Source organism: Microtus pennsylvanicus, chromosome 1 (assembly GCF_037038515.1).
Source record: "Microtus pennsylvanicus isolate mMicPen1 chromosome 1, mMicPen1.hap1, whole genome shotgun sequence".
NCBI lineage: Eukaryota > Metazoa > Chordata > Mammalia > Rodentia > Cricetidae > Microtus > Microtus pennsylvanicus.
Window position 1 is genome coordinate 190,026,283 of NC_134579.1, and position 25,594 is coordinate 190,051,876.

At 41.3% G+C, this 25,594-nt stretch overlaps 1 protein-coding gene across 8 annotated transcripts in view; it reads left to right on the forward strand.

The window, feature by feature from the left end:
* Eya4 (EYA transcriptional coactivator and phosphatase 4) overlaps positions 1-3,879 on the forward strand; it is a 253,623-nt gene extending 249,744 nt beyond the window's left edge. For all 8 annotated transcript variants that reach the window (XM_075947640.1, XM_075947653.1, XM_075947633.1 and 5 more), the window contains one exon: positions 615-3,879. In XM_075947640.1, coding sequence (XP_075803755.1) covers positions 615-695 — 81 coding nt within the window. In that variant the 3' untranslated portion in view covers positions 696-3,879. The remainder of the gene's footprint in view (positions 1-614) is intronic.
* The last annotated feature ends 21,715 nt before the right edge of the window (positions 3,880-25,594 follow it).

Below are 25,594 nucleotides of genomic sequence, written 5' to 3' on the forward strand. Positions count from 1 at the left end.
TTAAGTCCTCTCCCTCTCAGTCTTGTACTGGTGTAATAAATCAAGCCATATACTGGCTTAAATTATTAATTACCCTGGACAAGTTGAATATTATCAACTCCAATGTTTATTTAGTTCTGCTCCAAATTGTTGCACAGTTAGAACTTCACTCTTTTTTCCCCTCACATTACCAAAGGCCTCTGAGTTTAGCAAGATCATAGTCTAATTTTCTCTTATTTCTAACCAAGAAATCAACTTTTAAAAGTAGTATGCTGATAGAGAGTTTATCACTCATCCATGCAAGAGTTTTATGTCATCTTGCTTTCCCCAATGTTGACCTTGGTAATTCTGATTTACAGCGTAGAGATTAAACCATGTAGGAAGCACAGTGTTGACTGTTATACATTAAAATACAGTTCAGATCTATTTCTCAATTTCTTAGAAAATTCCGCATTGGTGCTAGCTAGCAGACCTTCACCTGTGGCTCTCCCTCTATTAAACTCCCTCCTTTGAATTCGGGTGAACACCACACCCTGATGTGTGCTGCTGTCTCTATGGGATGATGGTTGTGATTTGTCTCCATTCTTCGTTCCTGCCCCCTCCCTTTCTCCTCTCCCCTTGTCTTGACCACACAGCACAACATGCCCTTTTGGAGGATATCAAGCCACTCGGACCTCTTGGCTCTACATCAAGCACTGGAATTAGAGTATTTGTAACTGTATTCTCTAGCTGGGGATCCATTGGTTTTTTTTTTTATATTTCAAGTACACTGAATTTTTATGTGTGATCCAATGCCGCTGGCTTCTTCTCCACATCTAAATGGTCTTAAAGGAGGAAATCATGCTTGGAATGAGAACTCCAGAGTGAAGAATTCAGGTTGCTGAATGGAATTAAACTTTAGTGCTGCAGAAAGGAAACTCTATGGTCTTATTATCTTTACAATACTTTCATGGTTTAAAAAAAATCTGTGGAGGTTGCTGACAGCCACCAAATGAGTCCTAACTGGAATTAACAGCTTTAGTAAAGAACTCGAGCCTTCCAGACCACAGCACCTGTTCTGCCTCTGACAAGGTGGTCGAAAACATTCCTCAAAATGAGAGTTCTTCTCACCCCTGAGGTTTGAATCTGACTTTTAGCCTACCTAGCCCAGAAAATCTGAATCTGAATGCACTCAGACTGTATACTGACAGTCCTATCTAGACCTGTAATTTGTGTAAATTATTGATGGAAATAATTTACTGTGACTTTATTAGCAGCTGACTCTGAAAGTGGATGCAATTTTTCTTTTCTTTGTTGGGGCGGGAAGAGGGCCAGGGAAATGGGAATATAATATTGTCTCTTTTTTAAGTTTGGCAAAGAGAATGTTCATACTGATGCATTGTGCCTTAAAGACAAGACAGCGTTTGTGTGTTACAATGTAACTTTGGTTAAAGTCTCTGTAGATAATGAAAGACAAAATAAACAAACAAACAGAAAACCAAAAAAAAACAAATAAACAAAAAGCTTGGTAATAATCCTTGACATGACCAAATTTAAAATTCAGACTGGCATTTTAATACTGAATCATCAACAAACTGAAGATTTGTTAGAATGAGAAACCATTCGTAATAATACAAGAAGGCTTGCATCTTATTTGGCTTCTGAATATTTCCAGTAATAGGTAAGAGTCAACTATCTTAGCATCAATAAGCAAAAGGTTTGGGAAACAGTGAGTTCTTTATTTCTAAAGTGAAATATATGTTGATGTCGCAACTATCCTCTCTTACAGTTTTCTGGAAGAAAACTAAGAGCCATATTCATGCTAATTTACCCAATTTCAATTTAAGATTCTGGACATGTGTAAATTGCTTAGAGAAAGATATTATGGTGCAAACCATTAGCAAATATCCTTCAAGTCATTTTTATAATATGCTATGGCTATAGCTTAACATGCACATTGAGTGGACACGACAGAATACGTTTGTCTTCCATGCCACTGCAAAAGCGAGTACCCTCAGTGATAGAAGGCAGGTCTATCAGATAGCTCCCAAGGGAAAAAACACTGAGTCTATGAAATTTTTTATAGCATAACATCATAAATTCATTATCAGACAAGCTAGGTCTTGACAACATCACCAGATATCAACAGTAAAGGGGATTAGCTCTCCTTGGAACACATTAGTCGAGGGTCTTCCCATTTACAGACAGGAATACATTGGTTTCCTCTTAGTATGGTTGCTGAACAAGGCCTGCATTCATTGCCGGGAGAGCCTGCCATCATTGTATCTGCATGTCTTTTTGTTTTGCTGGTGTGTAGCCTGTGTTGGTGACATGATACAGATTCTCTCATTGGCTATGACACGGTTGGCCTTGTGGAAATTCATGACTTCAAGAAGTAAAATATGCTAATGGTGTAAACACCTGAAGCTCTGCACTCTGAACGGCGTCAGATAGACCCTAGAGTCCAGCTGTTAGTGCCCCTCGTCTGAGGCTAGTTCATGACAGCTCATTGCCCTAGACTTCTGCAACTCAACAAGACAAATGCTTTGCTCAAACATCGCAATGAGTACTCTGGAGGGAGAGCTGTCTTTCTTTAGAGAATGATGAGGCCCTGTGTGGGGTAGAAAGATAATGAGATAATTCTGCAGAAGATAGGGAATCCTTATACGATCCTCATAGATTAAATGTGGCTTTGGCTACCTTTTCCCATAATGCTATAGTGGCTAATTATGATGGGAATATTTTAATCCTAATAATATTAACAGTAAATTTTACACTTCTGCGGGTCTTCAGCTTGAAAGTGGTTAAAAGGTTAAAGACTATTTTTTTATTACCAGTACTCATTTGTGAATTTAAACATTAAATATTTATTACTATGATAAAATGAAGTTAGTTTGGCACACAGCCAGTTTCTCTCATGGCTAGACTCGTGGCCCTGCATCAAAAGTTTTAATTCTTTTTAGAATCTGATGAACAAGGCTTCTAACACTGCTCCAATTGAGGGCCAGACAGACTCCCCTTTTTCCAAGGACTCCAAGGGCTGGCTGCTGGCATACTTCTTCCTCCCCAGCCCCCCAGAGTATCTGTCCAGAGGAGACAGCCAATGTAACACCAGCAATGGTGGCAGCCAGAAAGCCATGGGCCCAGCCTGGTTATGTGACTTTGAGCAAGCTCAGACTACAACTCTTTCCTTCCCACCTTAGGACAGGAAAATCCTGTTTCTTTCTTGAAAAACAAAAAAACAAGAAAAATATAACCTCAGACAACCAACATTAAAGAAAGCAGCCCCACGGGCAGTTCCTACATTCTGTTTTTATGTAGAATACTGTGCCTTGCTGTGAGTTTGAAAACCATTCTCCAACTCAGGTGGGGTTTGGGCTATTACATATTCAAACGTGGTATGATATTAGAGAAACAAGAACTGCCTTATATTGCACCTTAAAAATATCAAGACCCTATCACTTGAGTAATAAAATAGGTGGCCTGACTATAATATTATAGCACACATCTAAATGATAAAACTCAAAGAAATGTGTTAACCGAATTCAGAGGTTAAAAAAAATAAGGTTTTAAGATTGTATGGTCTATGCACAAAAATAGGTACTAACTGTCTGGTGAGCTAAGATCAAAATAGCTTCAACAGCATGCCCTACTGTGAAGTTTTAATGAAGCCTACTTGTTTGTGAATATGGCATTTTCTTTTCAACACAAACGTAAGCATCATGAGCCAAAGTTGCATTTTGACTCCCAATTATGGTGGTGTTGTAGGGATCTCACAGTCGAAGTCAAGGGTTTCTGTTATGTATTAGTAAAGTTATAGATTATTGGGGCCTACGTAATTTAAAAAATGTAAATTAATATTAAAAGCTTGTAAAAATATGTACATCTTTACTATTTCTCAATAAATACCTTTGCAACTGTTTTCATTTTCTTCATATTCCTTTTTGTAGAGTTTTAATGCTCATGTATTCCATGCTTCTAAGTCAGATGGAATTCATATTTCAGTCTCAGAATGTAGTGTTTGTTTTTTATGCCTATGCTGAAGAGTTTTCATTGAAGGCAAAATGAATTATAATACAGTAAATGTTGCTACTGAACATGTGAAAGCAGCTGGTTTGTGAAGACGTGAGTTGTGCATAGGAATCGTCAGTCCTTCAAGTACAATTACAATACAACCACAAGTGTTTTTAACAATATGGTATTGTCTATTCGAATTTGTATACATTTATTATATGTTTATTTTTGTATGTCTGAATGTGCGTGGGTGTGCACGTGCCATGTCCCGCATACACATGTAGAGGTCAGATGACAATGTGTGGGAGCCTGCTTCACGATGTGAGTTTGAACTCAGATAGTCAGGTCATCCGTTGGCTTGCTTTGCCATCTTGCCAGTCCATAATAGAATATTTAAAGATTTAGATGATCATGGCTGTAACTGTTATAACCTATGGCTCTTTGTTATCAGTATCTTCCAAGAGAACAGAGAGTATTTTCATGAAATGAATTTAGCAGCTTGTTATCACATGTGTGATATTAATTTCTTCACAAGGGCATTGTTTACACGAAGATCAAAGACAAATTTCAGAACCACTTTTTACCCATTTACAACTTGTTTTTTTTTAAGCCTCCAAATTAACAAAATTTAGAGGAAATTATATGTGAGCATACTCTAGGAAACCGTATGCTGTACCAAAGACCATTAAGGCCTACAGAATACAATAGGTATGCTTAAAATTAATTGACCAGATGGGTCTCTTTCTGTTCCCTCACATCTAATTATCACTGAAAGGTGATTTTTTTTTTTGGAGAAATGTTAAATTTTCCTTCCCCCGGCTCCAAACAAGTATGTCTCCTTTGCCTATTTCGTCTACCTGCTTGGACGTAAGAGCTCAAATGAGCGTATCCAAATCAGAGCCTGTGTTTCTACCCCAGCCACGTCACACCTCTCCACCATCACCACCCAGGTCATAACCACCAGCATTTCCCAGTTGCATCATGATTGCCTTTCGTTTGAGTACCCTGCTTGGGCCTCACAGCCCTTCAGTACCTGTCATTCCAGCAGCCAGGACAATCCTTTAAATCAGAACAAGCTCCTCTGCTTCAGGAAGTGTTCAGCGACTGCCTCCCCACCTCGTTCAACATAAGCACTACTGTATATCAGGGCTTATGAAGCCTACATGAACGGTGCAGTGATGGAAGTAGTTCATCTTCGTGCTCTACCCTCCTCTGGCTAATTTTTCCTGCTGAATATCTTTAATCTTGCCACACACACTGGCTACCAGCTTCGGAGACTCGTCTCCAGCATTTTTTCTTTTCAGTTCTTCACCCAGACATTCACTGCTTATGCCCTAATACTCTTCTAGCCCTTTCCCCAATACTGTCTTGGGACTAACAAGGTTCTAATCTCTAAATTTAAATAGGTCTCCACTTTTTTTGTATTAGATAATATTAATCCTTTGCTTTATTTAGTGCAATATGTAATTTATTCACCTTTAATATTGTGTCGCTTGACCTTTACAAGGTGTGCTCTGCAAAGTGACGGATTTTTCTTTGTTTTACTCATTTCTGCAAAGTAAACATCTGTGAAAATTACTGGAACACAGTGGAAACTATGGCACATAGTAGGCCTATGATATATGGCACATAGTAGGAATTTAAGACGTGTTTGTGGAGTGGGTGGCTAAATCACAGGACAACATGTACAATCAGCCTCTAAAATGAACATGACTTCCAATGACACAAGATCTGAAGCGGGGAAAAGAATACATGCAGGTAGGTTGGATGAGACCAATGGAAAGGTTTACAGCATTTGGGGGTGCTTGGTAATGTAATGATATATGAAAATAACAACAATAGATATAAGCAATAATATGTTTCAATAATATGTTTGAAAAGTATGAACTGATAATGACCAGCTGGATTAAGAACAATCTTCTAATGGTTCATAAGTTGCTTCCTTAGTTTTCTTATTCTGTTTTTGGTTGAGGGTATGTGTTCACTTGTTTGTGACAGAGGGAGACCCTGTCACCCAGATTAGCCTACAACTCACTTTGTGTTTCAAGTTGGCCTAAAATTTGTGGCAATCCTCCAGTCTCAGCCTCCTAAGTACTGGGATTATTGAAGAAAGGCACTGCACTAACTTAAAAATGTATTAAATTTAAAATGGTAACTTTCAAATCACTGTGCTTGGCTGGATAAGCATACTTTGAGAAACAAAATCCTGCATAAAACACACTTCTCTACAAGTTCCATGGCTCATGATTCTGAATCCTGGCAATAAAACAAGTTTAACAAAAGCTTTTTATCTGTATAAAATCTATTTTGATTGTATTCACCTCTCCCTCCCATACTCCAACTGCCCCAGAATGGCTGCAACGTGCCCCCTACCAACTTCTTGTCCTCTTCTCTTGTGCATGTGTGCGTGCATGCATGCATGTGTGTGTGTGTGTGTGTGTGTGTGTGTGTATGTCTGTGTGTCTGTGTGTCTGTGTGTGTGTAAAATACACTAAGTACCATTAGTCCTGCCCATATGTGCGTGGCTATGGGAGCATCTACTGGAGCCTTGCAACCATGCAGAGTCCACAATCCTGAAGAAAACTGACTCTCCCTCTCCCAGCAGCTATCACTGGCAGCAGCCTGCCAGTCAGAGGTGGGGTCTCAGGAACTCCTCCCCAACCCGGAGTGAAAATTTGACTAGCTTGATCTTATGTGAGTCTTTTACTCCTGTGAGTTGGTGATAACACTGGTCACCCCACATCCGGAAGTCTTTTCCAGAGCTACCCCACATCTTCTGGCTCTTTCCAAGCCCTCTTCCATAACATTCCTTGAGCAGTGGTGGGTGGGATATAGATGTCAGATTTATGGCTGGACATTCACAGCTGCTTATTCTCAACCCTTGGACCAGTTATGAGGCTTTGCGTTAGCTGTTGTCCAAGGGAAAAGAAACGTCTCTGAGCATGGTTGGTTGAGAGCAGCACAGATCAACAGGTATAAACATAAATACATTTACAGCAATTTGATAACAGGACAATTGGGCAACGAGGAAAGAAAGAAGAGGGTGGTTATATTAGAGAAGTAGAAAGAATCCCTCTTACAGGTGGGATTACACTGAATGAGGGGGGATAATAATAAATGCGACTTAGAGACCAAGAAAGCTAGAGGGGGAGGATTTCCAATACCGAGCTTATTTTACCATGGATGAGAAGGTATTAAGAGAGAGATCCAGGGGTATATGTGTCCAGACTCGAATTTCACAACAGTTTTTCTGGTCACACCATAAAGATTGTGGGACCTAAGAGGATAGCACAGAATGTCAAAGATTATTGATTCCTAAATAAGATGATGGCCACAAATGAGAAAAAAAGGAAATGGATTCAAGGAAATTAAGATGTCAGCAGCAGTAGTTGCTTCTCCTCCTGTCCTCAGGCATAGACACCCGGACCTCTGGATTTCTGCCTGAGCAATTTGGTAGATGGCAACATAGCTTCCAACTGATCAGAAACACAAAAGAAAATGAGATTCTGGTTGTGGTTTTTATTAGGGCTGACTGCTCACCTCTGGCTGGAGATGTCTGGAGATGTCTGGCTGGAGTGTTGGTGTGGAGGAAACCAATGCATTGCAAAGCAGTATTGTTCATTGAGTTGAATCTGCAACAATTTCCTGATTGTTTGATAATGCTTTGCCAGATCATGGCTAAATCACTCTGAACAGAGTAAGTAAAATCTGAAATAATTTCATGAAATCACATCAATTATTTGAAAAATCATGGCTCGGAGAGTAAAGGCTGTGGCCAAACCTGACATCCTGAGTTCAATCCTCAGGACCCACTTGGTAGGGAAAAAAAATGACTGTCACAAGTTGCCCCCTGACCGCCACAGTCTTGCCATGGCATAAGCATAAAAACACCAACACGCAAAAAATAAATAAAAATACATCTGTTCTTCGTATAAACTTGCGTCTTCATGATAGAAAGTCTAGGAACTAGGAATGATGCCAGCAATGGTTGTGTGTGTGTGTGTGTGTGTGTGTGTGTGTGTGTGTGTGTGTGTGTGTAGGACGGGCATCACAGTACATTGTTTGGGGTCTCCCCAAACATTATGTTTTTGTATCCTCTGCTAGACTCCAGTTTCCAAAAAGATAAATCCAGTAATATGGCTGGATTTATAGCCCGAAGGAATGCAGATGCTCTGTGAACTTTTCCTTCAGGGAAATACACATCTAAGGCTTTGCCATCTTACGTCTGCCTGGAAACAAATATGACACTAATTTATTTGGCAAAGAAATAAAACATTAGTAAAAAGTTCCACAACAGAATGACAGATGACGTAGTCACTTAGACAGACTAATGTATTCAAAAATATGGTGAGCATTAAAATAAAGTTATGACGGAATAAATCATTTCATGAGAGTGCGCAGTAATCTCCGGTACATGAACAGAAAGTAAAATGAAGTCCAAACACACACCTGTAAAATCTCCAGATTTAGGTCATTAAATTACTTCTCCGTCAGTCATGGGAACAGTTAAGGAGTCTGATGGGAGACACCAGAGACAGTACTGTGGGAAAATGGTAGAATGATTTTTTTTTTATGTGACTGAGAACTTTGCCAACGGCAAATGAGAATCCATTTTTTTCCAAAAGAAACTGGACCCAACTTGACTGTGTATATCATTGCTACACTTGACTCAAGAATTTAGTTTATTCTTCATAGGTGAGTATACAAATAATGTGTTTCACCATAGCAGCAGCATCCTGTATGTCATTACATTTTATATTTGTCCTTGTTTATTCCCCTTCCTACGGCTTTCCTAAGGGCACCTTACCCAACTCCAGCTGGTTCCCTTTCTTGCCTCAACAAGCCCATTCTTCTTTCTTGTCACATGTAAAAATAGGTGGTTTGAAGGGAAGATAAAAAGAGTTTTTCTTGCCTCTGCTGAGATGAGACACAGATGTTGACTTGTCTCTCCTTGGAACCTTTGTTGCTATTCTTGCTTACTTGACTGATGCCAATGGTATCCACTAGTTAGAGACCTGATAGCACTGTAGCAATGCTCTAAATAGGGGAATGTAGGATGTGGCCAGACTTTGACTGAGCCACAAGCTTGGAACTACATGTAGAATGAATATTCTAAAGAGAGGAAGATGGGAGAAGATAGCAGAGAAAGAGGATAACTGATTCAGGAGCTTACCAAACATTACCTGATTTCATTTCCCATCCTTAAGAACTGATGTTTTGATGTGGGAGTCCCCCTCTGTGAGCTGTGATTACCATTAATGAATAAAGAAACTGATTTGGACCTATAGCAAGGCAGAACTTAGGTAAGTAGGGAAAGCTAGATTGAATGCTGGGGGGAAAAGGGGCAGAGAAATGCCATGGAGCTACTGCCAGAGTAAGACATGCCAAAACTTTGCTGGTAAGCCACTGCCACGTGGCAATACACAGATTAACAGAGATGGGTTAAATTAATATCTAAGAGTTATCCAATAAGAAGCTAGAGCTAATGGGCCAAGCGGTGATTTAAATAATACAGTTTCTGTGTGATTATTTTGGGTCTAAGCTAGCCAGGCATCCAGGCACCAACAAGCCCCCTCCTCCAACAATGTTTTCTAGGTTTTTCTTTTCTCTGTATACTTTAAGTGGCCTCCTACAGTCGTTAGATTTGAGGATAGCCCAGACAGAGACTATAGGCCAGTCAGATGCACATTGTCTGGACTGCAGCAATAGGCTCCTCGTCATGCATCTGCTTGGCCATTTACTGCAGCTGAGTTGTTTGGAACTTGTGCAGTTGTGATCTGCAGAAAAGTACAATCAACAGCAGGTGACAGTCAAGCTGCAGAGTTGACTGAACTCTTCTCATCCCATAGACAGAACTATCTTCCAGATGACACTTGTCCTGCCAGTGCAGTAGAAAGTTTTCTTTTGCAGTGGTGATAAAGTCTTGGCTGGGGATTGCAATGACCCCAGCCCTACATGAAGACTCAGGACATAACCATCTCATTGAAGCTTTGGCACTGATTTGCACTGAGGTTAGAACACATTTTCCAGATTCCTTCTTTTCAAACCACTTTTTCTTTCTGCATCACACATCACAGCAGTTCTTAGCACAACCAGCGCATCCTGGGTGGCCTAGAATGAACTTTCTGGCTAGAGTAAGAAGCTATAATGGTTCTGAGCATAGAGGCATTCAGGAATCATTGGGTCTTCCTGGAGTATTTGAATTGGAAAGCACACACACACATCCCTACAGAGTGTGCAGAGATGTTTTCAGGGAAGAAAAAAAGGCTGATTTCATCTTTGCTGAAATTCTGTGATGTGCACATCTGTTTTAGTTTTGTCAAGATAAAGATAAAAATCACTTCTACTTTTTCAATATATATTGTTTTACTATCTTAACCATTAAGTGTAACACCCATGACGCTGAAGTACCTTCATCTGTATTGCTGCCACAACCATATTGCTCATGCAAAGCTAAATCTACCCACTGAGGATCTGGACAGATTGCTCAGGGTTAAGAGCACTTGCTGCTCTTCCAAAGGATCCAAATAAGGTCTCTAGCACCCACAAAGGTGGTTCATAACTCCAGTTCCAGTGGATCAATGTACTCTTCTGACCTCCAAGGGCACATCATTTTATGTCACCCTGAAATATTTTCTAGTTCTTGTAAACATTAGCATCTCGGTTCTCCATCTCCATACCTCCTCTTACGGCAGGGCCACATTATCTAGTCTTCTGTGCAATGCAGTTGAGAGTTTACCGAGATAAGTAGCTGTCTGGTCCTACGAGCACACTCTCACTTTTATTTCATTGAAGGCAAGTTTACCTCTAGCCCTCAGTAATCACAGTCCTTCTCACAGGCAAGCAGCGTGCTGGAGGAAAGGGTACCACTGAAGGAACGTGAAGTCTCCAACAGTCCATAGAACTAGAACCCACATGGCAGCTAAAAGTTTGTTATAAATACCTTGGTTTCCTCTCAGAATTCCATGTGCAGAACTCTAAACCCACACTGTAAAAGCAAAAGGAGATGTTTGGTTGTAATTTTAAGAAGAGTTTCCTGGTAGGGTGTTGTATGTGACACACCAGGAAAAGAATTCCTTCTTGTCATAGGAGTGAGTTAGGGCTCTGGGGACAAAACTGATTACTTTGAGAGTGAGTTTTTATAAAGCGAGTTTGTCTTTCTCAACTCATCCTCCTTATCCTCTCTTATCATGTGTTCTCTCTCTTTCTCTCTCTCTCCCCCCTACACACACACACACACACACACACACACACACACACACACACACACACAAACACACAATTGATTCTTCATTGTGGGACTTATAAGAAACCAATGCCAGTTCTTGGAACTCCAAAACTTTGAGCTAAATAAACCTCATTGTTTTCAAATGAAGTTCTCAGTCTAGGGTATTTTGTTATACTAATACAAAATAGACTAAAATAAAGTTACATGGGTTACCTGAGAAAAGTTAGGTAAACACACACAGAGAAATCAATTACCATGTCTTCAGATCAACTGGAATTAATTTTTAAATAACTTATAACTAGCTATGAAAGCACACTTTTCTATTGCAAAAATTGACATCTCCTTTGTCATAGGAAACACACACAAATTAAGCAATACACCTTGAACTTAACAGCAATGAGACTGTTATTGAGATAATTTGTCTATCTTCCTACAGGGCAAAAATTTAAGCTTGAAATTATTTCTTAAATACTTTGTCTTGGAATAAGTTGTCTTTCTACCCTGAAATTCTTTTCTTTAAGTAACGGCCAGATTGTACATAATTAATGAGTACATTAATTTTTTGTTTTAAATATGCTATATCAGCATTGTCTGGTAAACACTTTAACCATGTCTATCAACTACCAAACAAGCTATTTGCCAAATCTAACCATAAAACATTGTATCCTGAGACCACCTCTGCTTCTTGGAGGAAAAAAATAATAAGTGAAATGTCTTCAGCATGATCAACCTCATCTTAGCAAAGCTTTTCAGTTGCCTTTGCTCTGGTTTTCTTTTTAATTAAAACAAACCAAAATGTAATAAACACAAATCAAAACAACATGATCTGTAACATTGGAGGCCACTAGTACAAAGGGACATTTCTATTCAAAACAATGTCTTCATGAAAATCTAGACCCGTCAGCCTTTCCCTTCCTAATTCTGTGGCATGCTGAAGGAAATCAGGTGCTTTCATGCCAAATGAACATAAAATTTATGTACTGTTATAACCATACCCTTTGCTTACTGGTTCTCACTCTATTCATCATTGAGAGCTGTTTAATAAATTCTGTGCAAACTACATGTTGGGATGTCATGCAGTTATGACTTAGAATCAACCACAAATAACCACTCACAAAGCCTTGCAGGAGGTCAAGGACTTTGGCAATCTTTGTTCCCCAATTCTTCAATGGTAAAGGAGAGTTGTCCCTCTCTCCAACTCCATATTTGATATGCTAGTGGCAAAGCCGGGCCACTGAAGGCCAGCTCATCAACCACCATCACCTGAAGAGGGATGCATAATGTCCTTTTAGAGATCTAGACAGTTTTCTGAAGAACCTTCTAGAAAAAGATTTATTTACAGCTGTATTAGTTATCTAGCACTTGGTAACAAATGGTCCAAAAATGCAACAACTTAAAGCATCAAGTATCTGTTACTTCCTGGAGTTTCCAGAATCACTGAGGTAAGAACAACTAGGTTGGGAGGCTCCAGATTACTATTCAGATACCCAGCCCAAACAAGACCTAGGGCAGCGTAGCCTCCATAAGAAGCAAACAAACAAAATGCCCTTTTGCCATAACTGCTAAAGCAGCAGTAACCAAAATGATGTTTGATTCCCAGTGTGCTGAATGAAACATGAATGGTAAAAGGTTCCCAAATTTATAAGACAATTATTTATTCCCATTTACAAAGACACAGAGATAAACAGACAGTGGATCTACATCCATCAGGAGGTATGATGAGCAGACATGGAGAATGGCAGAAGATCAGCAAAGTGGGTCTGCTTTACAGGGAGAAGGATGATGTCCACAGTGAGTGGGTGCATAGATAGGGTTTATGGCACAGCTGTCCACATGGGAATTCACCCCCAGAAAGGTGGTTTTCATGGGCTGAGACTGGAAAAACATCACAGGGAGATCCTAGAATAGAAAGTCAAACCTCAGCGCATAGAGGAGACACTTGGTGCAAGAACAAAGTAAACTGTTGCCCCAGGTTTATGAAGACCTGATTAGACGAAAAAACTAAAAACCTTTTCTCCACTTGCTTTGACAGAAACCTTTAAAAAATAAAGCCGGTGGGTTAGAAATAATGGTTGCCTATGTTTCTTGCTGTTTGGGGGATTCTGAGTGATTGGAATTTGAAAAAAAAAAGCATAATAATATTGCTTTGGTTTCTAAATACTTTGGCATTCATCATCAAAGGGGTTTTTCTATTCAGTAAACACATAGTGAATATTTTATGCCATACACTCTGCCAGCCATCAGGACCAAGTGACAAAGGAAGTAGCCCTTGGGGATTTAGATGCCTTGAAGTAGATACTACCAGGAGTGAAGAAAAAAAAAAAGCAAGATGCTGTAGTTGTGTGCAGGTTTTAAAAAAAAAGTCATAATGTAAGTATATGAAACTGAATGTTGCTTCCAATATGTTTGAGGTAGAATTCCTTTTGAGCCATGTTAGAAACAAAAATAGCAACCATTTACACAGAGCATACATAAACAAAGTAAAAAATCCTCCCCAAATGCAAGCTTTCTCTTAGCCCATGGAGAAGGCGTGTATGCTTAGACATATGTGCGTCCTAGTAAGCCTTCTGCCCATTTTTGGGGACCAGCATCATAGCTGAAGCACACCCAGCTCCAGACATGAGAAACTATGTACCCTACCAAAGACATCAGAGAACGTAAGGTTTCTGAGCAGAGTGCCAGGCACAGCAAGTCATTAACAAATAAAATCCCCATAACCAAGACATGTGACCCATCTACAAAATAAGGGATCCTGCAGAACTGAAGTTGAATTCTTCCCGAGGGGACAGGGAATGAAACACCAACAAAGTTGGCAGAATAGAAAGATGTTTTAGGTCATTGCCAACTCATGGCACACAGCTTGATAAGATCGCACAAATACAAAGCATTTGGCAATTTCAGAAGAGTTTGCTTATTTTTCTACTGAAATTAAGAAAATTGAGAAGTTGCTGGGCATTGTGGCACTCGCCTTTACTCCTAGCACTTGGGAGACAGAAGCAGGCAGATCTCTGTAGAAGGAGTGGAGGGCTGCATTCCCGCCCAGCTCCCACATGGCTAGCTTTATACCCAAAATAACAACACACAAATTTTATTCTTTTAAACACTGCTTGGCCCATTAGCTCTACCCTCTTACTGGCTAATTCTCACATCTTGATTAACCCATTTCTAATAATCTGTGTAGATGGTGGTTTACCGGGAAGGTTTGCCACAAGGTGGTGGTTAACCGGGAAGGATCTTAACCTGCATCCATCTTAGAGAGAAGAGCTATAGCATCTCCTCATTTCCCTTCTTCCCAGCATTCTGTTCGGTCTACTCCACCTATCTAAATTCTGCCCTATCAGGCCAAGCAGTTTTCTTCATTAATTAACCAATGAAAGCAACAGATAGATAGAAGACACACCTACATCAGATCTCTATGAGTTTGAGACCAGCCAGGTCTACATAGTGACTTCCAGGACAGCCAGAGCCATATAGAGAAACCTCATCTCAAAATAACAACAAGTAAAAATAAAAAATAGAAGAAGAAAAGAAAATTGAGAAGCTGAAAACAGGACAATAGCTCCTCTCTTATCATTTTCCTAGCCGGGAGTGATGAAGTAACCTAATGAGCCACTACTGCACTGATCTCATGGTTATTGAAAATAAAGAAGAGAAATTGTCCCTGTGCTCTCAGGGAAAGTGTAGGAGTTTATAGCTTTGCCAACAAGTAATGATCAGAAGCTTGTTTTAATCCGGTTTGACCAATATGTTTCCATTCAAGAAATTCAAGCATTTGTTTGGAAACAAACAAGTGCTAAGCTGATTTTAAAACCCCCCAGTCAATGTGTTGACAGTTCGCTGCAGAGAGTACAACTCTGAAAGCCAACCAATCAGAAAAACCTTAGCATTTGCAAAGTCAGTGTTAGGTGGAGTTTCCCTCCCTCTTCCTCCCCCACCAACATAATGTGTTTACTAATTATTTGGGAATGTCACACAAGGCACTCCGATCACATCCTTTCTTGGGTTATTCACGTAGCCAGCCCCAAACTTCTCAAGCCCTTCTTATTTTCTCTTGTGTGCTCTGTGGCCTCCTCAACCATTGTTCTCCCATTCTTAAACAAGCAATTTGGCTCTGTGTTCAGACAGAGTATGGACCAATTGCTTCTGTTCTAGAGATGTACATAAAGTTGTGAGATGGAATTTTAATTCCCGTGTGCAAATCCATTATGTTGACTCTTTTACTCGTGACACATTCTTTCTGAAAGATACATGTAAGCCCTACATAATATCTATCTGCATTTTGTGAGTTCATCTTTATTGATACGTTATGCACTTAACAGCTCTGAAGTTCAGCTTTTTATGGGAAGTCCCCAACTGGCCCTTCTCTTTCCTTCCATATTGTTCATGTAAACATCCATCCAGTTTCCTCAGGTGCAAAGCTTGATTTTAGCTTCCCCCCTTCTTTCTCCCTTCCCTTTCCGGTCTTACAAATATTCTCTGTGGAATATTCTGCTTTCTCTTTACACTTATGGTACAATTCTTAGATTCTAACCCCTTTGGGCAGGATCAGGGAAGCCTTCAATGATAACCAGATATATTTTTTCTTTAGAACATTCCCCCATGAGCCCACTGGAGAGGTAAAATGTGGAACTGAAGTTTTGTATGTTATGTTTGCTTGACACCAGACATGCCTACATGACTACCACACATTGGGTTCTCTCTGTGCTTCACAACCTGTGCATCAGTGAAGGATAGAATCTAGTACTTTGTGTACACTATTTGAAGTTTTCCACCTCAGTTGGGAATAATTGAAGACCAAACATGGTGTGTTTTTCCTCTGAGTGCTACTGGCTAGAACCAAGAATAATATAAACAATAAAGTTTGGTTAAATTTTAGTCTTAAAAGATCCCAGTTGAGGGAGGGATGGAGTGGAAGAGCAATGAAAGAAATATCTTGATAGAGGGGGCCATTATGGGGCTGAGGCAGAAACTTGGTACCAGGGAAATTCTCAAGAATTCACAAGGATGACCCCAGCTAAGACTCCTAGCAATAGTAGAATGCTGCCTGAACTGGACTTCTTTTGTAATCAGATTTGTGAGTGACTACCCTAATTATTGTCATAGAACTGTTGCAAGGAGAGGCTGCTTGTTCATCCCGGCTGCCTGGCTAGTTTATCCACGAAGTAACCACACAGAAATTGTATTAATTAAAACACTGCTTGGCCCATTTGCTCTAGCCTCTTATTGGCTAACTCTCACATCTTCATTTAACCCATTTCTATTAATCTGTATATCACCACATGGCAGTGGCTTACCAGGAAAAATTCAGCATGCCTGACTCTGGTGGCTCCATGGCAGTTCTCTCTCACTCTGCTTTCTTCCTCCCAACATTCAGTCTGTTTTCCACACCTACATAAGTTCTGCCCTATCAAAAGGCCCAGGCAGTTTCTTTATTCATTAACCAATGAAAGCAACATATAAACAGAAACACCATAGAACCTTAAACCAGTAACTGACAGAAGCAAATGCAGAGATCCACAGCCAAGTACTGGGCTAAGTTTTTGAAGTCCAGTTGAAGAGAAAGAGGAGAGATTATATGAGCAGAGAGTAGGCGGGGGGGGGGGGCGGTATCAAGATCATGGCAGAGAAACCCACAGAGACAATTGACTTGAGCTCCTGGGAGCTCATAGACTACAGATTGACAGCTAGGGAGCCTATATGGGACTGGCCTAGTCCCTCTTCATGTGGGCAACAGTTGTGTAGCTTGGACTGTCCCTGGAACATGAGCTGGTTTTTTGGAACCCATTCCCTATGGTGGGATACCTTACTCAGCTTTGGTGCAGGTTAGGGTGGGAGGATCTTGTCCTGCCTCAGCTTGATATGCCATGCTTTGTTGATTCCCATGGGAAGCCTTACCCTTTTGGAATGGAGATGGAGGAGAAGTGAAGAGTAGATGTTGGGGGAAGGGGGAGATGGGAGGTGGGGGAAGAGAACAGGAGAGGAGGGAGGAGAAACTGTGGTTGGTGTGGAAAATAAACTTAAAAAAATTAAAAGATTCCATTTGTGTGTGATTTTGTATCTACACATAAACTTCAACACAGTCATAGGATATACAGAATTTGCTCTCTAAAAATTCTTCTCACTGTTAATCCCCTGGACCACGATCCCCTAGCCTTGAAAGCCTGTGCATGTCTGTGAGCAGAGGTGAGCCTCTGCTTTCATTTTCCTCTCTGCTGCATTGGCACCAGGCTATTCTTACAAGAGAATGCCTGGACATTCCGCAATGGAGGTTCGCTCATGTATCTGGGGGAATGTGCCTTGGACTTGACTGTTTTCACTGACAGTTTGAAGAAATGACTCCTTCCAAGGGCAGCAGAGCCGCATGACTGCTTTGTTTGCCTTGGCAGTGGTCAGCAATGTTTTGGCAGCTAGTCTCTGACCTCTAGTTGGGGAAGCAGAAATTTAAAGAAGCATTCATTGGTCACCGGTTTTATGTCAGTTACCATGCTAAAAAGATATAACTCTAGACTTCCTGATCAACCTACAGGGCTACACTGCCCGGTACCTCCTCTCTCTTCCTATCCCATCCAGCTTACATCCAGATCCCCCCACCCTCTGTTTCTCTTCCCCCTCCCTTCCCTGGTGGCAGAGAGCCTCCCTGCTCTGCCTGCTTGGGCGCTGGGTCCCAACCCCAAGCGTAGGGTAAAGGGGAGCTCGGGGGCTTCTTTGTCCCCATAGCCCGCCTGCAGCAAGCAGGGTGGGCCCTTTGTCTGCGAGCGAACCAAGCAGCACGGAGTTTCGATCAGGGCACCTAGTGAGACATCATTGTGGTGAGTGAGTGCTGCGGCACCCGGGAACAGCCCGCCTACACTTCCGGATCAACCTACAGGGCTACACTGCCCGGTACCTCCTATCTCTTCCTATCCCATCCAGCTTACATCCAGATCCCCCCACCCTCTGTTTCTCTTCCCCCTCCCTTCCCTGGTGGCAGAGAGCCTCCCTGCTCTGCCTGCTTGGGCACTGGGTCCCAACCCCAAGCGTAGGGTAAAGGGGAGCTCGGGGGCTTCTTTGTCCCCATAGCCCGCCTGCAGCAAGCAGGGTGGGCCCTTTGTCTGCCAGCGAACCAAGCAGCACGGAGTTTCGATCAGGGCACCTAGTGAGACATCATTGTGGTGAGTGAGTGCTGCGGCACCCGGGAACAGCCCGCCTACACTTCCTGATCAACCTACAGGGCTACACTGCCCGGTACCTCCTCTCTCTTCCTATCCCATCCAGCTTACATCCAGATCCCCCTACCCCCTGTCTCCCTCCATCCCTCCCTTCTTGGAGCAGAGTGCCGCCCTGTTCAGCCTGCCTGGGCGCTGGGACTGAACCCGAAGGTGAGTGCAAAGGGGAAGGTGGTAGCTCCTTTGTCTCCATAACCTGCCTGCAGCAAGCAGGGTGGGCCTTTGTTTGGAAGCTAACCAAGCAGCAAGGAGATCGGAACTGGACTCCAGGAGAAACATCACGGGGGAGTGACATCACTTGGAAGGTACATCAGTTGGCAAGAAGACCTGATCCTGTAAAAGAAGATCCATAGGAGAATATTGGAAGGAAGAGATTGGGAGACGCCAATGCAAGAATTCACCCAACAATCTGAAGAACAACACGAAACCACCAGAAGCCAGCGACCTCACAACAGGAGGACATGAACACCTTAATCATGAAGAAGGAGAAAAAACTGACTTCATGACAGTGATTGACACCCTTAAACAGCATATAAAAAACGCCCTTATAGAAATGGATGAGAAGTATAACAGAAAGTTCGAGGAATTGAGTAAATCAGTGAATGATACCCTAGGAAAGCAAGGAAAAACAATCAAGCAGATAATGGAAACAGTTCATGATTTGAAAAATGAAATGGAGGCAAAGAAGAAAACACAAACAGAGGGCCGGCTGGACATGGAAAATCTAGGTAAACGAATAGAGACTACAGAAACAAGCATAACCAGCAGAATACAAGAGATAGAAGAAAGAATCTCAGAGTCTGAGGATAACATAGAGAAAATAAACGCACTGATCAAAGAAAACAGCAAGTCCAACAAACTCTCATCACAAAACATTCAGGAAATATGGGACACAATAAAAAGACCAAACCTAAGAATAATTGGAGTAGAAGAAGGAGAAGAAGTGCAGCTCAACGGTCCAGAAAATATACTTAACAAAATTATAGAAGAAAACTTTCCCAACCTGAAGAAGGATGTACCTATGAAGGTTCAAGAGGCATACAGAACCCCAAATAGGCTGGATCAAAAAAAAACATCCCCTCGCCATATAATAATCAAAACACAAAATATACAGAATAAAGAAAGAATATTAAGAGCCGCAAAGGAAAAAGGCCAACTTACTTATAAAGGTAAACCTATCAGACTTACACCTGACTTCTCTATGGAAACCATGAAAGCCAGAAGGTCCTGGATAGATGTACTGCAAAAACTAAGAGACCATGGATGCAAGCCCAGACTACTATATCCAGCCAAGCTTTCGTTCACCATAAATGGAGAAAACAAAATTTTCCAGGATAAAAACAAATTTAAGCAATACGTAGCCACAAACCCAGCCTTACAGAAAATAATGGAAGGAAAATCACTAACCAAGGAGTCCAACAAAGACCTCAATAACTCAGACATCTAGAGACCCTTCACCAGCGCAACTCAAAGAAGGGAAACACACAAACCCTACTACTTAAAAAGTGACCGGAGTTAACAACCACTGGTCATTAATATCACTTAATGTCAATGGACTCAACTCACCTATAAAAAGGCACAGGCTAAGAGACTGGATACGAAAACAGGATCCAACATTCTGCTGTCTACAAGAAACACACCTCAACCACAAAGACAGGCACCTACTCAGAGTAAAGGGCTGGGAAAAGGCTTATCAAGCAAATGGACCTAAGAAACAAGCAGGTGTGGCCATACTAATTTCTAACAAAGTTGACTTCAAACTTAAATCAATCAAAAGAGATGGAGAGGGACATTTTATACTCATAACAGGAAAAATTCATCAGGAAGAAATCTCAATCCTGAATATCTATGCCCCTAATATAAAAGCACCCACGTATGTAAAAGAAACATTGCTAAAATTCAAGGCAGCCATCAAACCGCACACACTAATAGTAGGAGACTTCAACACTCCTCTTTCACCAATGGACAGGTCAATCAGACAGAAACCTAACAGAGAAATTAGAGAATTAATGGAGGTAATGAAGCAAATGGACTTAACAGACATCTATAGAATATTCCACCCAAATAGGAAAGAATATACCTTTTTCTCTGCAGCTCATGGAACCTTCTCGAAAATTGACCACATACTTGGTAACAAAGCTAACTTACACAGCTACAAAAAAATATTACTAACCACCTGTGTCTTATCAGACCACCATGGATTAAAGTTAGAATTCAACAACAATGCTACCCCCAGAAAGCCTACAAACTCATGGAAACTGAACAGTCAACTACTGAACCATACCTGGATTAAGGAGGAAATAAAGAAAGAAATTAAAGTCTTCCTTGAATTCAATGAAAATAAAGAAACAACATACTCGAACTTATGGGACACTATGAAAGCAGTCCTGAGAGGAAAGTTCATAGCACTAAGTGCCCACTTAAAGAAAACAGAGAAAGCACATATTGGAGACTTAACAGCCCACCTGAAAGCTCTAGAAAAAAAAGAAGCAGACTCACCTAGGAGGAGTAGAAGACTGGAAATAATCAAACTGAGGGCTGAAATCAACAAAATAGAAACACAAAAAACAATCCAAAGAATCAATGAATCAAGAAGCTGGTTCCTGGAAAAAATCAACAAGATTGACAAACCCCTATCCAAACTAATCAAACGGCAGAGAGAAAATTTGCAAATTAATAAGATCAGAAATGAAAAGGGGGAAATAACCACAAACACAGAGGAAATTCAGAGAGTCATTAGATCTTACTACAAAAGCTTGTATGCCACTAAACTGGAAAATGTAAAAGAAATGGACACTTTCTTAGATAAATACGATTTACCAAAATTAAATCAGGACCAGGTGAACAAGCTAAACAGACCTGTCAGTCGCGAAGAACTAGAAGCTGTTATCAAAAACCTCCCTACCAAAAAAAGCCCAGGGCCAGATGGTTTCAATGCGGAATTCTACCAGAACTTCCAAGAAGACCTAATACCTATACTCCTCAATGTATTCCACAATATAGAAACAGAAGGGTCATTACCAAATTCCTTTTATGAAGCTACAGTTACTCTGATACCAAAACCACACAAAGACTCAACCAGGAAAGAGAATTACAGGCCGATCTCACTCATGAATATCGACGCAAAAATCCTCAACAAAATACTGGCAAACCGAATCCAAGAACACATCCGAAAAATTATCCATTATGATCAAGTAGGCTTCATTCCTGAGATGCAGGGCTGGTTCAACATACGAAAATCTATCAATGTAATCCATCATATAAATAAACTGAAAGAAAAAAACCATATGATCATTTCATTAGATGCTGAAAAAGCATTTGACAAAATTCAACATCCATTTATGTTAAAAGTCTTGGAGAGATTAGGGATACAAGGGTCATACCTAAATATAATAAAAGCTATATACAGCAAGCCGACAGCTAACATCAAATTAAATGGAGAGAAACTCAAAGCCATCCCGCTTAACTCAGGAACACGACAAGGCTGCCCACTTTCGCCATACCTCTTCAATATAGTGCTGGAAGTTCTAGCAATAGCAATAAGACAGCATAATGGGATCAAGGGGATTCGAATTGGAAATGAAGAAGTTAAACTTTCGTTATTCGCAGATGATATGATAGTGTACATAAGCGACCCCCAAAATTCCACCAAAGAACTTTTACAGCTGATAAACAGCTTTAGTAATGTGGCAGGATACAAGATCAACTCCAAAAAATCAGTCGCCCTCCTATACTCAAAGGATATGGAAGCAGAGAGGGAAATCAGAGAAGCTTCTCCATTCACGATAGCCACAAACAGCATAAAATATCTTGGGGTAAATCTAACCAAGGAAGTGAAAGATCTATTTGACAAGAACTTTAAGGCATTGAAGAAAGAAATTGAAGAGGATACCAAAAAATGGATGGACATCCCTTGCTCTTGGATTGGGAGGATCAACATAGTAAAAATGGCAATTCTACCAAAGGCAATTTATAGATTCAATGCAATCCCCATCAAGATCCCATCAAAATTCTTCACAGATCTGGAGAGGACAATAATCAACTTTATATGGAAAAACAAAAAACCCAGGATAGCCAAAACAATCCTATACAATAAAGGATCTTCTGGAGGCATTACCATCCCTGACTTCAAACTCTATTACAGAGCTACAGTAATGAAAACAGGGTGGTACTGGCATAAAAACAGAGAAGTCGACCAATGGAATCGTATAGAAGACCCGGACTTTATCCCACAAACCTATGAACACCTCATTTTCGATAAAGGAGCTAAAAGTTTACATTGGAAGAAAGAAAGCATCTTCAACAAATGGTGCTGGCACAACTGGATGTCAACCTGTAGAAGAATGAAAATAGACCCATATCTATCACCGTGCACAAAACTCAAGTCCAAATGGATTAAAGACCTCAATATCAGCCCGAAAACACTGAACCTGATAGAAGAGAAAGTGGGCAATACCCTACAACAAATGGGCACAGGCGATCGCTTCTTAGGTATAACCCCAGAAGCACAGACATTAAGGGCAACATTGAATAAATGGGACCTACTAAAACTGAGAAGCTTCTGTAAAGCAAAGGACACTGTCACTAAGACACAAAGGCAACCTACTGACTGGGAGAAGATCTTCACCAACCCCGCAACAGACAAAGGTCTGATCTCCAAAATATATAGAGAACTCAAGAAACTAGACTTTAAAATGCTAATTAACCCAATTAAAAAATGGGGCGCTGAACTGAACAGAGAATTCTCAACAGAAGAAGTTCAAATGACCAAAAGACACTTAAGGTCATGCTCAACCTCCTTAGCGATCAGGGAAATGCAAATCAAAACAACTTTGAGATATCATCTTACACCTGTAAGATTGGCTAAAGTCAAAAACACCAAGGATAGCCTTTGCTGGAGAGGCTGTGGAGGAAGGGGTACCCTCATCCATTGCTGGTGGGAATGCAATCTTGTGCAACCACTGTGGAAGTCAGTGTTTCGGTTTCTCCGGAAATTCGGGATCAACCTACCCCTGGACCCAGCAATACCACTCTTGGGAATTTACCCAAGAGATGCTCTATCACATGTCAAAAGCATTTGTTCAACTATGTTCATAGCAGTATTATTTGTAATAGCCAGAACCTGGAAACAACCTAGATGCCCTTCAATGGAAGAATGGATGAAGAAAGTATGGAATATATACACACTAGAGTACTACGCTGCGGTAAAAAACAATGACTTCTCGAATTTTGCATGCAAATGGATGGAAATAGAAAACACTATCCTGAGTGAGGTATCCCAGGCCCAAAAAGACGAACATGGGATGTACTCACTCATAATTGGTTTCTAGCCATAAATAGGGTTCATGGAGTCTACAATAGGCGAATCTAAAGAAGCTAAGTAAGAAGGTGAACCCAAGGAAAAACATATAGTTATCCTCTTGGATAAGGGAAGTAGACAAAATTGCCGGGGGGAAAAATGGGATCTTTGGGGTGGGGTGGGATGGGGGTTAGGGGAGATGGGGAGAGAAAAGGTAGAAGGGAAGGAGGGTGGACTTGGGGAAACAGGAGGATCGGGATAAAGGAAGGTTGGATAGGGGAGCACGGAACCACAATTCTTAGTTAAGGGACCCACTTTAGGGTGGGCAGGAGACTTGACCCTAGAGGGGCTCCCAGGTGCCCAAGCTGAGGTCCCCAGTTAGTTCCCTGGGCAGCTGAGGATAGGGAACCTGAAATGACCCTACCCTAGAGCAATACTGACGAATATATTGCATACCATCCTAGAACTTGCATCTGGCGATGGATGGAGATAGAGACATAGACCCACACTGGAGCACTGGACTGAGCTCCCAAGGTCCCAATGAGGAGCAGAAGGAGTGAGAACATGAGCAAAGATGTCGGGACCACGAGGAGTGCACCCACCCACTGAGACAGTGGAGATGATCTACTGCGAGCTCACCAAGGCCAGCTGGACTGTTACCAGAAAAAGCATGGGATAAAACTGGACTCTCGGAACATGGCGAACAATGAGGGCTGATGAGACGCCAAGGACAATGGCACGCGGTTTTGATCCTATGCCATGTGCTGGCTTGGTGGGAGCCTAGCCAGTCTGGATGTTCACCTTCCTAGATATGGATGGAGGGGGGAGGACCTAGGACGTACCACAGGGCAGGGAACCCTGACAGCTCTCTGGACTGGAAAGGGAGGGGGAGAGGAGTGGGGGGAAGGGGAGAGGGGTGGGAGGAGGGGGAGAAGAGTGGGAGGAGGGGGAGAAGAGTGGGAGGAGGGGGAGGGAAATGGGAGGCTGGTGGGAGGAGGTGGAAATTTGTTTTTTTTTTCTTTTCTTTATCCTCCTTTTATCAATAAAAAAAAAAAAAAAAAAAGATATAACTCTAACGACAGAGTATACAGCCTCCTTTAGAAAGTGGTACTCCTGGAAATGGGTTCCATGGCTGAGCCTGTGAGGAAACTAAAGGCATGCAGGAGACCTGGTTGTGCGCACAAGCTTGCAGAATACACTCCTTCACCTCTGGACCCTAAGGAGAGCTCTCTGCCTTGGAGCTATGTTTGTCCCTACATATGTGTGTGTCATGCAGTCACTTATACATGGCCCAAAGAACACACTCAAAGCAGAATCCTGGAGACTTAAAAGGCTTCTCTTTATTAGCTCTTTTTCTTCTCACTGTGAAAAAGCACAGGACTAAAGTGACTTTAGGGAGATGTTGATTATGGCACCTGGCTTGAAAGTGTCTAACCAATGAGGATGACGAAGGAATGCTGGAACTCAGGAATACGCTTAGAGATCGGCCAGGACTCTTCACATCTCGAAGGACCAAGACACCCGAGCATGCTGTAATCTTTAAGATCTAGCTCCTAGGCTCGATGTCCAGCAGGCTCCATAGCCTCCCAAAACTGTACTACCAGCTGGAGACCAAATGTTCAAACATGTGGGTCTATGGAGAACATTCCAGACTCAAACCAAAATGCTCTGCATTGGAAACTTGGAAGTAATAATCAAAGAAAAGGAGGCCGTCAGTTTGAGAGGGCAAAAGGGAATTTGTAGGGGTTTTAGGAAAGAAAAGGCAGATGTGAGGTAAATATATTTTAATTTTTAAAATGTAATTGTAAAATGTTAAAGTGAGTTTCATTTATTTTAAAATTTTTCCTCATGGGCTTTTCAAATGCAGGATTGTTGTTTGACTTGTTCAGC